The sequence below is a fragment of the Amblyomma maculatum genome, chromosome 5, assembly GCF_055883805.1.
Source record: "Amblyomma maculatum isolate TAMU_Amacu chromosome 5, ASM5588380v1, whole genome shotgun sequence".
NCBI lineage: Eukaryota > Metazoa > Arthropoda > Arachnida > Ixodida > Ixodidae > Amblyomma > Amblyomma maculatum.
The window spans coordinates 100,075,570-100,097,636 of NC_139348.1; the positions used below are offsets into that span (position 1 = coordinate 100,075,570).

At 41.2% G+C, this 22,067-nt stretch overlaps 1 protein-coding gene across 1 annotated transcript in view; it reads left to right on the forward strand.

The window, feature by feature from the left end:
* The first annotated feature begins 11,527 nt into the window (after positions 1–11,527).
* The window catches only part of LOC146189021 (uncharacterized), a 39,542-nt gene continuing 29,002 nt past the window's right edge, over positions 11,528–22,067 (forward strand). Inside the window, exons 1-4 of the mRNA XM_084605163.1 lie at positions 11,528–11,672; positions 13,461–13,493; positions 19,544–19,585; positions 20,886–20,918. Of these exons, the coding sequence (XP_084461289.1) occupies positions 11,630–11,672; positions 13,461–13,493; positions 19,544–19,585; positions 20,886–20,918 (151 nt within the window). The 5' untranslated portion in view covers positions 11,528–11,629. The remainder of the gene's footprint in view (positions 11,673–13,460; positions 13,494–19,543; positions 19,586–20,885; positions 20,919–22,067) is intronic.

A 22,067-nucleotide genomic window follows, 5' to 3' on the forward strand; every position in this document is an offset into this window, starting at 1 on the left:
CCCATTGCCAAGAAAAAGTGTCCCCAAGTATAGGGAGGCGCTTCCATCCTGCTGATAGCAGAGAAAGCTTTCTAAGCTTTCGCACACCGTAAACGCCGGAAGGAAAAACAAGAAAATAAGTATTGCTCAGAGATGTACTAATGCGCCCTCTGTCAAATCGAGTGGTCGCCGGTTTGTATGCTATTAAGTCAGGGCATCCGATGTCAGAAATAAGCGACTCCTTTTACATTTCGAGTGGACCACTGTTAGCCGCTCGAGTGTACTTAAATGTCAGACTCATGGCTAGCTTGTCAAGTAAAAAAAAAAAAAAAGAAAAAAACATCTGTGGATAATACTGAAATCTAGATGGCGAATTCAGCTGTCAAAAAAGTCCACTTAGAAAACGAAGCCTGGCTCACAACACGATCATGCGACATTAAATTAGCGCTTGAGGGGTGATGCTTTCTGGGAAAGAAGTGATTCCGAGTGAAACGCTTAAAAGAAACTCGCATAATCACAGTCAGTTTCTTTTTAATCCCGACGTTTTTGATCTATAAAACTCTCCAGGGTGCGTCGTTTGTCTCTCTCGGAAAATAATGAAATGGTTGTGCGGTCTTTATAGAAGACACACAAAATGAAACGCAGCAGATTCGTTTTGACTTTTCCTTTAACGTTCTGTGTAGCGAGCGCTACATTGGCCACAGTCTCGCCATTTCGCCGTGCCTGCCCATGCCTGCCCGAAGAGTGAAACAAGAAGAAAAATAATAAAAAAAGTAAAAAGAAATCAAGAAGTAGAAGGCAGATAAGTCCGGTAGTTGATAGAGGCGAACGACAACAGCGAGTTTATAAGACAGAAGATTCGTTGGAAAGTTGTAACGGTGATGTGCCCTGGAGGTCGACGTAAAGACGATGTTATACTATTATAAGACGTCTACACCCGAATGAGAATGACCAACGACGAGAGGCAAGGGGTGCCCATACGTGAAGGGATTCCCATATGGCCTGATAAAGCTGAAACCATAGAGTAAACTACTATGTTCAAAAGCAATGCCTTTATTTGCAAGCCGAACCTAAGCGTAGCCATGCAGATTGCTCTCGCGTAACTCCAGGTTTAACAACAAGATAGACCACAGCTAAGTTTTTTCTTTTATATTCGCTTAAAAAAAATGTTAGCCATAAAATTCGAAGATATGGATTCACAAATCACAACTTATATGAATCCTATGGTGTGCACAGCGGCACGGACCCTGCTTTGAAGTTTCTCTCTGAGGCGGCGATAAACGATGTGCAGATGCTGTTTTTCTCCAACCTTTTGCGTCGACGGCGGTGACAGCTCCTTGATTGCAGGAATGGGCTACACTGCTACTCGCCTCATTACCAATTCCTTAGTTTCTTCTTCCAACAGCCCATACATTCACTTCTGCATAGAGTTGTATGTGAACCGCTCCGCTTAACCAGCGCTTACGAACGTACCTTCGTGAATTAGGACACAGTGTCTGACTCTTTTGTTATTTCTTTTACGTTAAATCAAGGCACGGGAATACCTGCCGCCAACTATCAGGTGCAAGAGCCGCAACCGTGGTTTTTTGCTACAACGTCGACAACGCCAATGTAGCATTTTCATTATAACGGGAATTTTACTCTGTTGTGTCAGAATATTTAGCAAGCTGGCACGCAGAACCACCGAGATTCAATAGGGGCGCTATTATGTATGTACGTTCATCCTGTTTAGTTAAGGGGCAGTTACTCGGCACTTGAAGCAAATGATCAGGAAAAATGGCTATGCTACGTGCTTTACATTCTTCTCGAAAGCAGAACGTTGTGTGGGGAAAAGTTGAATGCAGTTAATAAAAGTTGATTAACATTTTGTAAGTCGCCATGGTCTGCAAGTGAATGGGAGCTGCAATAACCATTGGTGTGGTACGGTTATATTCGACTATTTGTCTTTCTTCTTCACAGTAGAAGCGATGAAAAGGCTTAGGATATTCCACAATCCTAAAGGTAAGAGCGGGAAAAGTATGAAAAAGATGTAAAGATTTAGTGACAGGCCAACATTTAACACTTCCTTTGAGTATTTCATTTAGTTATAAGTTTCCCACCGAGAGAACACATCTTTATCCTGAGTTCCACAGATATTTTCAGGTTTGCTGAAATTCGGGTAGTTTTATTGGAAGTATGTTACGTTCAAAGAGTCTTGTTTCAGGCGTTTCGTGTGGAATACACGATTTCCTATTCCACTTTTACATACAAAAAGCAAAGTGTAAAAGTATAAGTTACGTGAAAAGGCTTGATTTAGCTGTGAGTAGCGACGTGCATGAAAGTGACCTATGTTTTCACCACCGGATAAAAATAAGGCATACTGCCGGATGGGTTCCTTAATCTTATTTTTCTTTAAACTGGCGTTAGGCCCTCGAGAATATAAAAGTATATATTTTAACCTCACCGGCGATGCCTCCCGTCGAGATCAAACGCTTTCATCAATCGATCAGACGCTTTCCATTTTAAGCAAATTTACCGACTAGAGGTCGAGGCGTCTTCAATCGTTTTAATATCGGCCGCAAGTGTGCCTTCAACACTGCGGAATCGGGCGTTCATTTTCCTGAAGTAAGGTCGGGCGAGTGCGCAATATCAGATGGAACAGCTAAGGCAAGATAATGACGGAGGAAAGATGTTGACAAACATTTTAGCCGTTCGTTGTTGCCGCCATATTTCGCATTGAGTAGGTAGAATAAAACAAAAGAGTCCGCGATCCCCTGCTAACTTCAAAAATTTAAGAATTTCCAAACAGAGATCTAGACCCACCCCCAATACCTATTTTATGTACATCCTTCTTCACGTAGGCGCGCTGTTTCTAAAACAGCCATACGTAGTGTCTGCTACTAGGAGCTTTGAATTCGAAGCCTTGGCACCAATGAATTAGAAAGGCATTGTGAACACCATGCCCCTACCACAGAATATGTATGCGCAATATCATGAGGCATGACGCAAAGCACGAGTCAGGACGATTGATTAGAATTACTTCAAGGACAAAGAGACCTTCTTTGTAGATGCTGCTGGTGTCTACGAAGGCATAAAAAGAGTAGTCGGCACTCATCTAGGCCATACGGTAGTGGGGATGACGGCTAGAAATTGAGACGTCGCTCAAATGGAGGAGGCAGCAATCGCATTAGCCGCCACAAACGCCGATTCCATATATGTCGTTACCGACTTCCAAACATCATCAAGAAACTACATGTGAGGCTGGGTTTCTCCCTTGACCTGTAAAATTGTATCCGAAACCAGACACCACGTCTCACACAAACGTAATATAGGTACCTGGTCATGAAGGGGTAGAGGAAAACGAGTGTGAACATGCCGTAGCCCAAGTATTCCTCTTCCAGGATGCCTGATCACTCCACTCAGTGACCACACCTAGCCCCTAATTACATATTGCCAGATACTGCAAACGTCGTCCGCTTAGTGAGACACACATTCCAAGCACTTGCGAAAAGACTAGATAAACCAGAAGAATGTCATCTTAGGCGGTTACATTGCCCTACAGCAGCTCCGCTTGAATGCACACAATTAGCCCGGGTACTTTCTCAGCTCAATGCACGTTTTGTGGCCAGAAAGCACATCTTTACCATATGATATGGACTTGCCAAGAAACCCAGTCATACCCCGGAAAGAACGCGCAACGCGATTCAAGACCTCCGCCCAGTTTCTTTAACATCATGCCTGGGAAAGGCCATGGAACGGATGGTGCTCAATCAGCTCAAGGGTCATCTTGAATCTAAAGATTTCTTTCCCCCTCAGCAAATTGGTTTCCGAAAGGGTGTGTCCACTAGGGACCTCTTTATGCACGAACTTGATCCTCCGCCCTTTTCCAAGATCCAAGCCATAGTGGCCCTTGGTGTGCGTAAGGCTTTTGGCAACCTTGCTCACGATCCTCTATTAAACATCCTTGCCTCTACTGGCTGTGGTCCAAAGATATACGGCTAACCTACGACATTTCTTCACGACCGCACGGCCAGGTTCCGTCTCCCTGATTTTATATCTGAACCTTTCCCCCTCACACGTGGTACTCCTCAGTGCGCTATTCTGTCATCCACCCTTTTTAAGCTTGGTATGGCTCCCCTATCTCGTATTCTAGCATCTATCCCAAACCTAAAACATACATTCTATGCAGATTATCTTACTCTTTGGTGCACTCCTGGGTCTCTTGGAGCAGTAGAGGAGACCCTACAGCAAGGTATCGAGGCCGTCATTAGTTATCTTGATAAAGTAGGGCTATCTCCCGCATCTGAAAACCCCGTATTGCTGCTGATTGCAAAAACTCGCTATCAACGCCAACATAACAAGCTAATCAATCTCACAATGGCAGGTCACATCATTCCTCGTGTATCGTCCCGCCCGATCCTTGGACTTCATATCTATGATTAAACTAATCAGCCCAATGTTTCTACAGCCGTTAAAGTTTGCAATCAGCTTACGCATCTAGTTCGCCGCATTGTCAATAAGCACGCTGGGCTACTCAAGGGTCAAGTAAGGGAGCTTGTCCACGCATTAGCCTTTAGCAAAATTTTATATACAATTCTTTACTTTACTCTAATCTGTCGCCAAAGACGTAAGATGGATGCTGCGCTTCATATATTGTACAAGGCTGCACTTACGTCCCTGTACATACATACAAAGTTAGATGGACGAATGAGGTTAAGAAGTTCGCAGGGGCCAAGTGGATGCAGCTAGCACAGAACCGGGTTAATTGGAGAAATACGGGAGAGGCCTTCGCCCTGCAGTGGGTATAGTCAGGCTGATGATGATGATGATGCCATACGTCCACGGAGCGCCTGTACTCTACGGGGCTGTTTTTGCCCCTGGGAGACCTCATACAACAACGTCAAGACCGGCAAATGGCACGTCTTTTTAGCACCAAACAAAGACATTGTATACTACAGCAGGCTGCACTAAAACCTGTCGACCTCCCTATAATTACCCCTCCTTCTTCTCTCCCGGATAACCTCAGAGTGACCCCATATCCAAAAAAACGTTGCACCCGATACTAACCCAGGTAGACGTTCCACTCGCGCTTCCAACCATGTTCACCCTACAAATTCCGCGATCGTCTACACAGATGCATCCCGAACTAACGTCGGAGTGGCTGCTTACTCAATTGAGAGCTGTAGCGATGTAGTGACGCATACCCTCGGTCCTTACATAGATCCTCCTCCTACAGCGACTCTCGAGACCTTACCAACAGTCGCCAGTATTCAGGACCTTGGGCAGCACCCACTAGCCCTTCAGAACATACAATATACAGTGATTCAATACACGCTATACGCGCCATTCACACGGGTTACATTTCTGAAGAACTGCAAGATAATCTAAACAGAGATCTCACGAAACTACGTCCTAACACTGTCACACTCAGATGGATTCCTGGTCACGCTGGAATCCCAGGCAATGAGGTTGTGCATCGCCTCGCCCGCGAACTTCAGCACCGGGAGCCTGGGATTCCCTGGCCTTATCTACTCAGGTGGGACGCTATTCTTCACTACAAAAAAGAAATCCGCATTCACTATGACAACATTATAGAAACTCTTCGCACACGTCCTCTTCCTGATAAATCCCTCACTACCACGCAAATACGCATTCTAAGACGCATATAAATATTAAACTACTTACTCCTGCCAGATTGTTTCTATACCGAGTCAGACACTCCCTCGCATGCCCAAACTGTTCCGAACGCTATGCAAACTGAGAACATTGCATGTTTTCATGCTCTGTTACAATTCGATTACCTCACTATCCACACCCTCCTCCCTCAACGTGGCGGGCTTGGTTAGAATCTGACCAGCTCAAATATCAGTTGGCCTTAGTGACTCTTGCCCAGGATATTCTTGACGCCTAATAATGCGTTAAAAATAAAGTTGTTTCCTCCTCCTGGGCACATTGGGAGGTGGCCTGCGGCACAAATGACCTTGCTTGCGAGTACTCGGGCAACGGCTTCAGCCAGCGGAGTCCTGGACAGAGGACCCAATCAACCTCGCCCTTAATCGATAACCCATCTTCCCCAAAAAATGATTTATACTATACCACTACTACTCTATAGAGCGCCATCGTCGAGAAGGCTCATGGCATCAGATATCGATGGTGGCAAGGTAGGCGAAATAAAATACATAACTTTTGCATAACCAGGCCTGTGCAGGAAGACACGTCTGCTAACTGCTATTTGTTACACATGCATAACATTAATAAAGGTTTACTGCAACAGCGTTAAACGGACAGTGTAGTGCATTTTCCAACATTTTTTGTTTCTTCATTAGAAAACTCCATCCTTAAATTAACTAATACCCGGTTGTCTCGAGTTCACAGCGGTAGTCCGCGTCGGTTAACGTTGATGTGGATTCGACATAGAGTTTGTTAAGTAGTACAGCTCTGTGAACACAACTGCCGCGCTGCTCAAGTCACGTCGAGAGCGTCTAAGACTAAGATACAAATATTTTGTTAAGCTTATAACAGAGAGCCGCAAAATAGTTTTAGAATGGAATGAAACAATAAACTAAATAAACCTGGTGAAATCTACCAAAGATAAAAACAACCGTGTTCGCTTATATCAGCACTAATTATATGGCAGCGCCGCTACAAACATGGCGGTGGAATTGAGTTTGCGGTCGTCTGTTTGAACACATCTTAAAATCCAAATCAAGAAGAATAAATAAGAAAAGTAGCTCTCATTAACGAGAGTTGTGTGCGAAATTTCTGTATAAGATCTGTGCGTGGAATTTGTGCAACGGGTCTGTACGCTGGTGTGTCACTTGTCAGTCATCGTGCTGACATTTTCACAAAATAAAAATTCTTTCTCCACAGGGAATCGGACCTAGCTCCATACCTCGGGTCTCCAATAGATCGCTTTAACCAACTGCGCCAAGCCCGGGTTCGAGAAACGCCCACCATTATTTTTGTTTACCGTCAGGATGATAGCAGCGATGACAATGACGCTGCAATTGGTGATAATGACAATGATGACAGTAGCAATGATAAAACGGTGCATTTAGTTGATAATGATAATGAGCGCAAACGTGACGCATCGTGTGCAGCAGCAATGCTGCGACTTTCCCCTTTCTGCAGTGTATATTCCACAGTGGTCTCGGAATTTTTATTGCTAGCCATTGACATTGAGGGAGCTAGTACAGTAACTACCTAACCTTTCCCTAAGGAGATATGCTGTTTGAGTGCACAAATATTTAATGCGCGTCCGTGGGAAATCATTGCTAGTCTACGATGAATGAAAAGATTGGAAAATAGCTCAAATAATTCCTGTTATAAATCTGGATATCACGCCAGCTTTCAGAATCTTAGAGAACATTCTTCTCTAACATGTAGTTACATTGGTGGAAAAAAATATCAGCAGCAGTTGCCAACATGGATTCTGAAAGGGATTGTCAACTCATCGTCATCATCATCAGCAGGACAATACTTTCTAAAGGGCGAAGGCTCCTCGCATATTAGTCCAATTAACCCGGCCCTGCGCCCGCTGCATCCACTAGACCCCTGCGAACTTGTCTTCATCCGCCCACCTGACTTTTTGCGTCAACTACAGCGCAATAAACTGAAACTACACATTACCTCACTGCAACCATTGACAGTTTTGGGTGAACTGACAAGTTATTTCTTGATGTGTCCAAAGCCTTTGCCCGCGTATCTCAGCGTAAATTATTTGATAAATCTTAGTTCAGTTTTGGATTAGGAAATATCACAAATTGGTTGCGAGCTTATCTGTAATATTATGTGTAGCGCTCACCCTGTGTGGAAGTCTACCTCACGGAACGTAATGCGCTGTTTTAGTTGCCGTTCTTTTTCTTTATGCATAAATCAGGTTGCAGGCAACATAAACGATACTGTGCCTTTATTCGCAGATGACTGTATTATATACAAAGATAATGGGTGTGATACTATTCAGCCCGTTCTTAACGACTTACTTGTGTAAATTTCTAATTCGTGTCAAGATTTGCTGATGAGGATGGACTTGTCTGTCTGCGAAGACTGTCTGCGAGACAGTCCCCGGAAAGCAGAGCCCTCCAATCTAAAATTATCAAATTGAGTATTAAACACTTAAAAGAGTAGGTGAGAACAAACTCTTGGGGTTTCTAAACTCGCCTGACCTAGAACGAAATAGACATGTTTCGTATATAACATCTAGGGTACTTTCCGTGCTTTCTTCAAAAAAACCGGTCCCTTAAATCTGCTTTCCCCGACAACAAGTTAGTAGCTTACCTCGCACTTGTTTTTTCTGCATTTGATTACGTCATCGCCTAATTGTTTCGGTCTGATAAACATTGTATAGCCACACTAGAAAGTATTCAGCGAAAAGTGATGATTATTTATGACACGTGCAATCGTTCCGTTTCACTGATAAAACATTGGCCCAAAGCTGGCTTTCAAACTATCCTAATCGCGCCAAATTTCTGAGACGTAAATATTTTTTTGTGATCTTAAATGACGCATTCAGGAGTGATACACATAACCGTCTGACGTTTTCAAACTCTGAAATTTGAAGGAAAAATCAGAACACGAACTTACATGAATACAGGTACAATAGTGACACAATTACATTTTCGTTTTTTCCTCAAACATACGGGACTTAAATCTGCTAGCGAATGGTGTTGTCAGCTGCACAAATCTAGATTTATAGTATGTGCATCGATTTCAATTTATTTTCTTTTGTTACAATTACTGATTATTTCACTTCCTCGCGTCATTGGCTCACCTCGTAACACTAGATGTTCTACAAGCAATAGTCTTTTGTTTCATTTCTTGGTGAGAAACCAGACTGCACGCATAAGATAATCCCTTTCCTGCAACAGCCTTCTGCATGAAACTAGCAGTACATTGCAAATAAATAAAATAGATCTCTCAATATCTAACATACGACTGCTGTACCCTTTGATTTGGCACTGCCTGCTTGACTACTGGCATTTTCATTATTAATTAAAAAAAAACAAATCCAATTAAAGAGACTGGTTTTCAATTAACAGTTTTAAGTAGTCTATACATGTTGAATGCGAGTGTTCACCCTTAAATATGGAATGGTATTGAAGATATTTAGAGCGAAATAATGTCCTGAGGAGTAGATTATTATAATTACGCCGGCAAACCATCGGAATAACATCTGCAGTGCCTGTGACAGGCTCAGCTGTTTTTTGACGCCAGTTTTTGTAAGGACGTCAATCGACGTTTATATAGAATTCTACACTATAGTAACCTACCAGTGGTTCACATCGTGATGACCGCAACACTATCACCCCATCTTGTAGCTCGCTGCACAGAGTCCGCAGCCTCGAAATATCACAAGCATGCATTTGAAAGGCGGTAGCTGTCATGCCGGGAAATGTTTGATTGGCGGGTTCTGTGACGCCTCAAGAGCACTTTCCTTTACATTTTATTCTCAGGGAGACTTTAATAATTGCAAAGCCCTTTGCGGACTTATAGCTAAAAGGTAATGTCAGGTCCAGCAGCAAAAGTAGCTGTACAGGCAAATAAAAATAAAGCGGCAAAGAAGTTGATAATGAGTAGTTTTGAAAAACAAGTTGGTGAGTGCATTTTTGCGCATAGAAGAGCAAATACATAAGCTTCATTATTATGCAACATAGAAAGAACAATAATTTAGTTGATTCATAAAAATTTAAGTATGCAATGAAACGTCGCGTACAATATTGTGGGATGAAATCTTTCGAAAAGATAACAAAAGCGTAAGCTACATAAATCTGCAACATTCAAAAACTCATTAGTCTATAACAAGAAAACAAGGATGCGATCTCACGTCCTGCACAGGAGATAAAGTGCACAGCAGCATCGGCCAGATAGGACGTTTTCAGCTCATTGCAAAAAAAAAGAATGATGCTTAAAGTTACAGAGCTGATTAAGAGAAGGCCGTCATATACCTATTTTTGAAAAACGCAAAACTCAATCAAAGACTTTGAGAAAAATTGATTTTCTTCACCCATACCCGATAACACCTAGTTTTCGTTATCATTGTGCCGTTTGAGGTTTACACAAGTAGCCATCAACTTAAAAGAAAGAAAACGTCACCGCACCATAGCAAGGACCAGTGTTTATATAGAATAAACGTGAATAAAATGAGCCTAATACAAATTCGCTCTTTATCGCCGCGTTCCACGGTAAAAGATTTTCCAATTTCGCAGAAGCAATTACGAAGCTTTCGTCTAACGACCTAAACAGCACATATTATCACGCTCATATCCGTCCCCTAATGTCAGTGCTTTGCTACTCTGGCTGGGATTTGACTTTGTGAGCAAATAGTCGGTTTCTGACCAAACAAAAACAAAACATTTCTATCAAATCTGTTTAAGAACTAGAAAAGTTTATCCTTAATAGAGGCATATCAAGATCAGAGATTTTTCCAATTGTGGCCAAGATAGAAGAGTATTGTGCTCCAGGTTAACCTTCGGTGAAAGTTGGGCATTCATCGTACTCAAAGAAGTAAATATTCGGATGGGAAAATGAACTTTCCATACAAGCTACCCATTAGCTGAGATTACTGCTTGAATTTATTGACAAGTCATTCCCACAAAACGTGCGATGCGTTAGCTCAAGGACCCTAATCAATGCAGACCAAAAAAAAAAAAAGAAAATCTCTGCATCCTGCCACAGGCGCAGAGAGGACGCAGTTGAAAGTTTTCAATAATATAATGAATGTCGCGTTCATGTTTGTAAAATAGTAAGATTTCTCAGAATAGTTTTCTTTCTGTGCATATTTGCAAACGACGCGTCTGTCTTCGTTCAGAGGCATATCTTTTAAAGTAGCTTGTTAGGCAGTTGGCGAAGAGAAGAGTTTCTCCGAAGTACGAAATTCAATTTACGCTTACAGAAGTGTTCCAGTTAGAGCGATGCCTAATTTAGAAACAATTGATATTTTTATATGCGTTTTTTTCTTTCCACTACACATCTGTGTAGACAACAAAGCATGGCTTCTATGATAGCTATTAAATTATGTTTGTGATGCTGGAGTAATCTATATGTAGTATGACAAGTAAGGATTGGGTGTTGAGATGAAGCTCTCGGGTTGTCATTTGAAAGGCGTCATAATACTGTCTCTGTCAGAAATGTAACTGACAAGGCGCCAAACTGATAAGGTCATATAGGACGTGAAGATAGGATTTAATTTTCATATCATTAGTTACGGCAGTAAAGAGAAAGTGGAAAAATATTACTAGAAACGAGATTCTTACAACCATTTTTATGACAAGATGTAGACCTTGATTTCGGTTTTCATACAGATATTTTTAGTTATATTTTGACACCCTCTGAGCATCTCAGTCGAATGTTTTGGCATTTACTTTTGATACTTGCATTTGTTGCCTGCAACCCTTATCTTGCTTTTGACGCGCTTTCTGTCAGCGCTTTAGGAACGACGTCGTGCTGATGTATAACCTTTTCACAGCGCTTTGTGTCGTTTCCAACTTGATGGACGTGGCTCCTTAGTTCTCTCTAGCGTCATCAGATTGAGCGACGAAAAAGAAATGGGTAGGTAATTTTCACTCTCTAAGCTAGAAAACAGAACACAACGAGAATATCGTATAAAATCCCCATCTGTAAGGATCGCTCCAAACAGTACAGAATTCCCTCGAGGTGGGGGGTTATTATCAAGATGAGCTCAGTATTTTGGTTAACCTGCTTACTATTCTTTATCGGTAAGTATCTAGGAATTTACCTCATATCAAGAATTCGTTCTTTCTCCTTGGTATTAGATATGGTATGTAGAAATATGACCTGCCCATAAAATGTACTGCGGCTGCAAAATATAAACCACGGCAAATTTCGCAGTTCTGTTTGTAGGCAGAAGTTATTTATGCACGGAATCCAAGATTAATTTAGGGATGATGTGGTCACAGAATGTGGATAAATGACAACATTTGGACATCCAGAAGTAAGGGATGGGAGCCTATAGAAAGCAGGAGGTTCCATAATGAAGTAAAAAAGGTATGACAGCAGACAACAGTCAGTAACCTAAGTAGAGAATGGATGTATGGTTCTAATGACATAGTGCATTTCATTAGTGTAAAAATTTCTCGAACATTTGCTTTATCTAGATGGTAACCTTAAAGAAAATGTAGTAAGAACGGAATGCATATGCGGCTAATGGTTCGGAAACCATCGTCTCCGTAACTAGCGTGTAGGGCTCTACATATCTAATTTTGAAAGAATAGACATATATAATGAGATTTAGATCTACTGCGCCATATTGAATAAAGTACATTCGTCCGCCTTCCTCTTGGTTTCAGATCTTCCTGTATTCGGTCCAGAACTTCTAATCGAGGCATGTCAGAAAATATTTTGTTCATAATGAAGGGGGGGGGGGGGGGAGAGGGGGGGCAAACATGATTTCGTGCAAGGAGACAGCGCACACTTTCCTAAATTTAGAAGCGTTTGAAACATGAAATAGACATGTGACTGAGACTTTTCACGTTGTTAGGGGTTTTTGCTAAAAATCCTAAGAGTGTCATGAACAGGGTGCTTATTTCATTTTTAAAGCATAACTTACGGGACCATATTTTTCTGGACTGATTTAACTGAGCCTACAGTGCTTTGAAATTCTACTGCCGCACTCTACTGTCTAACAGATACGTGCCGTGGCAGAAGATATTCAACGCATCCACCAAAACTATTAATAATTTTTACTCATGCTGACAGGTGTGAAAAGGAAAAGCCACGATGCTTGAGATTCCCTACACCCAGAGTACAAATATAATTGAAAGATGTTACTTGCCTCAAGGCTAGGAGGTACAAGGCATAAGGGGCGGCCAAAAAAAGCGCGTCACACAAGAAGTTTGTCTCAGGCTTGGCAGTGTCATGCAGGATTGCCTTTTGTTCCGGATTCGCAATGTCTGCAGTGAAAACCTTAATATAACTGAAGAAACTTTTATTACCTAGTCGATGGCTGCCGGTTTATCTGCATTGAGTTCAGTGCTGCACGCATCAAGATAAATGATTCGATACTACATCCGCGTGCAAAATCAACACGATTATAACTGGGAAAAAGAACAGAATGCAATCATTTCTTTGCTTACCTGTGATAAACTCTAGTTAAGTTAAGGTTTGTTTGAATTGTAAACATCGCATCAAAAAAGGGAAAATTAGGCGCGGGAGACAACAAAATGATAACGTACGCTATGAACTCTTATCTTGCCAGACATGTGAAATGACGATATGACGAACAGTAAACATTGCTTTCAATATTTTTATAACTCCGGCTTTCGGATGTTCTCAGCGTGCCACGCGAATTTCGTGTACAGAAGTGATGAATATCAGAACGCATTTAAGATGTTTCCTGAGGTATGGCACAACTTGCAATGACGTTTCACGAAATGTTCCTTGCTTTGGGTTAGTGTAAGGTAAACGAACGCAACTCAGTAGATGTACCAGTTATTTCGAATTTTGGGAGAGCGATATTAACAACTGATTTGTCAATTCTGCTACAGGATTAACAGCATGTCAAGAAACAAGAGAAGAAGGTAGGTTTCCTGCACCTTTGTTTCGTAGAATATTAGGCACAACATGGTTATATAGAAATAAGGCTAGTTTCCCTAGTGTGTGGTTTTTATTAACACAAGCAAAGTGTCACTTGAAGCTATTGGTTCGCGTCATTATCTCAACTTGAAGATCAAATTTTCGAAGATACACTTATGGATCGCAGATCGCGATTTCATAAATAAAGCTCCGTCCGACAACTCGTTAAATCCTTTCAAGTGGGCTAAGACTGAAAATGGGCTTCGAAAGATTCCTGTAAAAAATCATGCGAAAAGCTCCTGCAGTGCATTTCCGTAAATGTCTTCTAAAGGCATCCAGCCTCATAAGAAGTTAAAATTAGAGCTAAATTATGTTTGCCTTTTCGCCTTTGTCTGGATTTAAAACTCCTATCTTTTAAACTAGATCTATTGTGCGTGAATTTGATTTAGGCAATACAAACATGTATGAGACGCATTCCCAAGCGACTAAATCGGCTTAAGCTGAAAATTGGCATCGTGGTTGTAGCAAAATGGTGACCTAGAGTTATGTTTAGACATAAAAATGCTATTTCATTTATTCTATTTGCTGCTTTAGTTTGCTTTATTGGGTTTAACGTCAGAAAGTGATTCAGACTATGATAGGCACCGTAGTGGAGGGCTCCGGAGTTTTCGTCTGTCTGAGAAGTTTTAATGTGCACTGACATCGCACAGCACACGGACGCTTTCGTTCTTCTCACCATCAAAAAGCGGCCACCATAGCAGAGATTTGATCCCGCATCCTTGGGCAGAACAAACGAGCGCCCTAACCACCGCATCGTGGCGAGTCTTAGGATGTTTGCTTGAGTCAGACTCCTGTAAAATGAATATATTTCCTTCACTTCAAAAACTCGTGATAAAAGGCATATAAACCTTCCATAATGTTAGTTAATAACTAGTAATGTTAATAACAAATGTTAGAACAAATTGTTAGAACGTTCCCACCTTTAACTCAAGATGACAAAAAAAAAGGCAAACGTAAATTTTTGAATTCGCTAATACGCATGTTTAAAATATTTTATGCATGTCGAAACTTTGTTGTGCAAAAAGAACAGAAAATTCTAATAGCTGTCTTTGTGTAAAAAGTGAAAATGTAATATTACATCTGTGTTGCCCCGTTTCCCTCAACGACACCACGAAATCCGTCAATGCATTGTGTTTTGAAGCTGCCGAATGGATGAGTGTGATATATTCTCTGAAATCCGAAGAAGTATTAGAAAAGACGTTTTCTCAAAAATAACCTCTGAGAATTTTTTACAACAGTCGCCCCTAGCCTAATTGTGTTTGATAGGCAAAAATAATGACTATGTTTAGTCATCAAGTATAAGGAAGCCTCCAAAAGATTTATAAATAAGTGCCCTATCCTGATTTGCTTAACATTACAAGCAGCCAGATCAGGCAATGACACCCAGTAAAATCCTTTCACTAGTGGCTGATATGGCTTAGTATTAGAACTTTGGAAATTGAAATGCGAGGACCACCCCTTATGCTGGGGGTATATTATTCTCAAGATGCATCACCACACACTGCACTGAACCGGAAACACAACGTAACCTTGCTAACAATGCGGAAATTTTCAAATTAGTTATCTTGTATAATAAGCCTTTATGTTTATAATAATATAAGACAAATCTGTTTTAGAGCAATCCCATCATTCAAATAAAAATCTAATAATTAATAAATATTTATTAATTAATTCATGTGGTGCGCTGTGAATCTGTGTGACACCAGAATACCTTTGCGATGTCTTTATGGAAAATATTGCACCTTATTTTACTAGGCGTCTTTGCGTGCTCTCAGCCTAGCAGATTAAATAGAGGGGGCATATTAGTGAGATTGAAGTAGTGTCAATCGTTCCTGGAACTGGTGCGCAAACAGCAGACACCGCTGGAGTAAGCGTCTTCCCTAAAACGAGTGTAATCAGGCGGCAAAATCAGAGACCGCACAAAGATATTAGCTAATGTGGGATAATATATTACCATTTCCTCTGCGGCCTCAATTCCAGGAAAGATAATTTCAATTTTAGTCTTCCGTCTATTCACATTTCACCACGAAAATTGAAATCAATAAATATAAATTATTTATTTAAAATGTGTGATATTGCTGGTGGTTAGAAATAATTTTTTTTTATGAGGCGTTTTTTATTAGTTAGACACAACTGTCTTCTTTCTGGGTAACGCATAGAAGCAGGATGTCAAGAAATTCTCGAGTGCTGTAAAACTAGCTTTTAATTATTTTTTCGCGAACACAAAAAGGAAAACATTTTGTGAATTGAAAGGGTGGGTTAAAATCTGCTGTAAAATTGTTACCCATTGGGGAAAGGCTAAGTATCTGAGTCCACTTTAGGATAAGGAGGCTTGATGAAAATATTAATCCCCTCTTATTTTACCTAAAAAAAAAGGTGAGCGCGAGGCAGGACAAATAAATCTCAGACTGAAATAAATTGAGGGTAGCTGTCATATATTGAACGCATTCTTCCTCTTTTTCGGTATTATCCACTGCAGCTCACTTTTTACGCAATATAGAATGCATCATGGCATAATTTTAACCCACCCTATATTGGCCCGATTCAGATAAAGAGTCTTTATTTGTCACTTCGACAGCATACATTTACTGAATCATATTATCCCAGGAATCTCGTCACAAATTCAATTAATAAAAAAATGCGAATTTGCCCAGAGAAAGGATGCTATAACGCTGCGTTTCCATTTCTCCAGTTATAGATTGTAACTAACCCAATGATTACAGCTTTTCTAGAATATATCGGGATGCGCCAAAACTTTATATGCACTGTTGCCATCATTGACGTTGTTACAATCACGGGCATTGTCACAAACCGCTGTATCTACTTGGCTTCCTTGTTTTGTAGCTTGCTTGGAATGATTTCACCTTACGCACCACAAGGCAATATACCCATGGCTAAATAATTAGCAACGTTATTAGCTCCTTCAATTTTAAAGACCTAGTATATCCAATGCAGCAACTAAATAAGGACATGTAGCTTACATAGGGAAATTTGTGGCCATCTGGTTGCCGTATGCCGTAACGCGCGAGTTTCATACGCATCGTGGCGCCGACACAACGGAGACCCTATTGTAAGAGACCGAATATATATATATATATATATATATATATATATATATATATATATATATATATATATATATATATATATATATATATATATATATATATATATATATATATATATATATATATATTCTTTTCTGAAAGTTTTTTCTTTCCTGGATTAGCCATGGGAGCTTGCTGTGACATTACGTTTAAGTTCAAGCGTCTGTGCAAAGAGTCCGAGGGGTTTCCCGTCGGCGACATAACCATTCCAGTTCTTTAATATCGCAGGCCATGTTGTACTTAACCCGCGCATATATGACAGGCGCGGGCTATCGCAGACATGAGGACATGACAGGCGATTTCTCTGTTTTACCGCTTCCTGCTCCCTATGTTGCTGCCCTTGATAAGTTGCAATACATATACGAGCAGAAAAGCGGACGACAATTTAAAATTATTGTTCACAGAATATTGCCCTAGTCTAAACTGATGGTCTCCAGCTTTAGCTGTATACTGTGATTCGCCTTGATTCATTTCCTACCTTTTCACCGGCCATATAAAGCCCACCATGCTAATCGAGTGCAGAGCAATTTTCATCATCAGACCCAGGTGGCGCCCTGGATGCAAAAAACATAGGTCAAGTAAACAAGCGCTCAAATCACCTGCGTTCATCGTAACACAGCACAAGTGATGCAGATAACCAATGTGTTAGCATAAAGAAAGGCTGACGAAAATAATAAGTTGTCAGCCAGATTTATGCGGCACCAATTGATTTCAGTTGCATCTTGCCTGTACTCACCTATGGGGCTGAAACGTGGAGGCTAACCAAAAGAGTTCTACTTAAGTTGAGGACAACCCAGAGGGCTATGGAACGAAAAATGGTAGGGGTAACATTAAGAGATAGAAAGCGTGCAGAGTGGGTCAGAGAAATAACTCAAGTTACCGATATCCTAGTAGAAATTAAGAAGAAGAAATGGACATGGGCAGGACATGTAGTGCGAAGAGAGGATAACCGATGGTCGCTGAGGGTAACGAACTGGATTCCAAGGGAAGGAAAGCGTAGCAGGGGCGGCAGAAAGTTAGGTGGGCGGATGAGATTAAGAAGTTCGCAGGGGTCAAGTGGATGCAGCTAGCACAGAACCGGGTTAAGTGGAGAAATATGGGAGAGGCCTTCGCCCTGCAGTGGGTATAATCAGGCTGATGATGATGATGATGATGAATTGATTTCATCACAGCCGCTGCCACATCGCTTGGAGAAGATGGAAACTTCCCTTTTTTTTGCTAGCCATAGTCAGTATGCACTGCATCGTGCTACTTTTAGGCTTATCACAACACACAGTTTCACAACAATTGTAGCTGCTATATTGTGGTCAGGGGCGTCGGGCAGATACTTAGCCCTCGCATGCGCTGAAATTAAAAAAATAAAACGCAGTCTACTCCCACCTATTACCTTTCTTTCTGAGGCATGAACGAAGCTCAGGGTTTGTGTCATTTGATAACCGCGATTTCTTTTACTCATTAGTGAACATCTTAAGCGGCATGCATGAACCACGTAATGTAGTGAATACGCGGGAAGTTTAACTACAGTGGAAGTTTAGCCACAGCTACGCTATTACCCTGAACATATAGTATCTAACTCTAGGCCACGCAGACCAAAAATGGGGTGTATATAGGGAAACTAAACCACCTCGTGCGTATGGCAGATGGTAGTTGCCGGGTGACCCGCGATACGCTGGCGGGTTGTGTAGCGTTATGAAACGTGGCCAACTCAAGAAGGCAGGTTAGGATTGGAGGGTCAGAAGCAATGGAACCCATTTGGTGCCTTTGATACCCAGTCCAGCACGCTACAACTAGGCACGCTAGTTTAGTTAACAGCTACGCCGGGGTACCTTTCGCGGAATCTCAAGAAAACTTGACGCATCAGTCCTATAATATTAGAACGGGATCAAGTGCAACATCACTCGTGCTTGTGCGGAGCGCAGTTGTTTCAGGACCATACAAAGGTGTATCTACGCAAGCATGACTCTTTGCAGATGATACCTATAGTCCCAACTGTATGTATGTATGTATGTATGTATAACTTTATTAGGGAGCCGGCAAACGACGGGTTAACGCGTCGTGACGCTGGCCAAGCGTCTACCCGGGGTTAAGCCCTACTCTGCACTACCTCATTTGACCCGTTTGTGGTGGGTGTGAGGCTTGTGCTTTTCGAGCGCACCCCGGGCCTGCTGGACGGCCCATAGTTGCATGTGCTTGTCTGTATTCTGCACAGCACTTTGAAGTTCCGGCGGGTATGTCCTGGATGCAGCTTCGGTCGGGAACCTGGCACAGTCCCACATGATGTGCCATTGGTCCGCCGGACCCACTTGACATACACTGCACATATCACTCGTGTAGATGTCTGGGTGGAGGACGTGTAGCATTGCCGGGGCTAGGAGTGACCCGGTTTGCATTTGCCTTAGGATGACCGCCTCCTCCCGACTAAGTGCCGGGTGAGGCGGCGGCATTGTCCGTCGAGCTAGTCGGTAAAATTTTGTCACTTCCTCGTAACTGGTCATTCTGTCTTTTGTTTCGAACCACCATTCGGAACGGTCCTTCTCGGGGGCGCGGAAGGTAAGCGCTCGCTCCGCCGAATGGGCCGTCTCGTTGTGATTCGGTGAGGATGCACAACTGTATGTCTAAGTTAGAGAGAAGAAAGAAATGGCTCTCGAGCTTGACAACTTGAAATTGCGGGTGTGCGTACACCACCACAAGAAATATCCGAATAGTGAAAAACGCAGACAATAAGAGGTTTCAATATCATAAACGTCTTAGTTTGAATCATTAATAAACGAAAAGGCAAAGCGACGTCCGCTTGCCTGTTTTCCATGAGGAGATGAACGCGACATCCCTAACAGTTTCCAATTTTAGTTGTTGCTTTAAGTGATGTGTGACGAAATCTTCCTCTTCAGATTCTCTTGACTCCACGACTTTGAACGCCACAGAAATCGCCGGTGAGTCAATAAATTTTACGCACACGCTTGGGTTCATGAAACTGTACATGGCAGATCGTATAGATTTATCCTTGTCATTTAGGGGCATAATTTGTTGCCTTAACATGCTCTTCACTTTTTACGCGGTGAATAAATGACCTCAGTATAGCGCTTATGTGATTTAGCTTGTGTGTAAGTTAAAAAAAAAAGCATGTTGAAAACTAGAGCGTGGGCGACTGATGACGTCTAGAATAAATAAATTTGATGAACTGAATGTCACATAGTAGTTTTTTCAGAAATAACTGGGAAAAGCACGAGGAATATAGAAAAAGTAACAGGTGCATCTCTCATGGATTCTCTTTCACCATACTTCCTCTAAGCTGCTGACTGCAATACAACTCTACACATGATACAAATAAATTACGAAAGCCTGCCTTCAGTGTCATTGTTCATGTCACAGATGTCAGTTACACCTATGATAGAAAGAAAGCAAAAATGTGAAGGAATGCGAGATACGCTCGCTGATACCAGCTGCTCTTAGATAATCAGGTCACTCTTTAACGTGCTACATTATTCAGAATACGAAATTCTCCTGTCAAAAATGGCAGTAGAAGAAATAATCTAGCAAGGTATGTCTCGTGAGAAATCATGGTGTTTTGTGCACGTTGACAATTATTTACTAGATTGCCAGCTCGATTAAAGAAATTTTCTTCCGAACAGGTTTCTGAACGCAAACTGTGATCTTATTGTCGGTATCATAAAAAGGCGAAATCAAGTTCTTTGTGGGGCTACCTTAATATATGGCGTGAATTATTTACGCTAAATTTCTATTTACAAAATTTAGACAGGCATTGTCTTTTTTGAAAGCATAGCTATTTAAAAATTTAGTAATTTTTTTATTCGGCACCCGGAAGAGCGACTAAGAAAGGTAAGCACTTTGTGACGCATATTTAGGTGACATATAGTTAGTAGAAGCGATTATAACGCAAAATCATTTCGAAGCTTGCTTCTAATTGATTTACGATAGTTATCAAGACATTTATAAGGTATTGCGGTTGATAGCTCTAAAAAGCTGGCAAAAATACGATGACAGAAATTGTTTACATGCAGTGTGCAAGAGTAGAGGTAGCATACGTTTTCTGACAAGAATGTATCCCTAGCAATGCATTTTTAACTCTTCTCGGCGATTTAATTGGACTCAGTATATTTTAGTCAAACATGCGTGTACAGTGTTAGCAGCAGGCTTGTAATAGTCTCAGTATATTAAACTGACTTTAAGTTTCATACTTTGAATTCAAACCTCTTCTGCATTTTTCCACAGGAGTCTCGTCTGAGAGTCCCCTACCTATCAATGGTAAGTCCAAGAGATCCTCAATCATATATTTTTCCAAAGCTTTAAAATAAAATATTTCCTCGCAAAGCGCTGAATGTATGTAACCTCTTTATTTTCGAGACTTCTGCTTCAGTGGCACCTTAGTTTGAAATTTAAGTTATCCCACAAAAAACTATATGGAATATTTGTAGACTATTTTTCCAAGAGGCGAATAGAAACGACAGGTTTGCCAATTATTGAAAGGGCGAGTCCGTTCAAAGCAAGTCATTCTTTGCCACCAAGCTTGATATTCCTTTTGTAGACACACGTATCATCTATAGATGGAACGAACATTAGAGAACGCAACGCATATACAATTGCCTTCCCGAATAATTCTACTGAAAGATTTTGCATATCATCAGCTGCATTAGAAGTTATGAGTAGGGCTTACATTCACTTTGAAATCAGCAGGTCAAACAGTGTTTCCCACTGAAATTTCTCTTGCATTGTCAGTTTATTCAACGATTCACGCATATTTGGAGCATTGACTTGAACCTATTCAGACGCATGCAGCAAAATTTATTCTCATTGATTTTAAGAAATATTTCAGTGTCACTAATATAAAATTATTGTTAACACTTTTTATTTACAAGTTTATAACAATGGTCGCACTCAGTACAGCCTGCATTAACAGAATTATAGCCAGAATGGGTCAATATAACTATTTTCTAGCCCATTACATACATTGCTTCCGGTTGCGTAAGTGCTTATCAAAATATTACACCATTATGTCGGCGGACGTATAAAATTTGGATTTTAATGCATCGTATTTGACGACTGTTCATCCTAATTATAGCGATTGTTTTCGTGGTTGCTTTGCTTTATGAAAAAAAGAAGTTATGTGCTTCCAGTTCCTAAGCACTAAAATAATAATAATAATTGGTTCACTCGAAGGGAAGAGCACCGCATCTCTCACTCTTTTTTTGTGGACACCTCCGCCGCGCCTGAGAGGAAGGGAGGAAGGTGGGAGTGAAAATTTAAAGTCAGAAAGACATCATATAGTTTACACAGGAAAGAGAACATTGCATTTTAGTGCTTTAGTGGTGGAAATTACTCCGAATAACTAAAATGCAGCGCTCTCTTTCCTGTGCAAACCTGCATAAAGGAATGACTATTACCATGAAATACGGC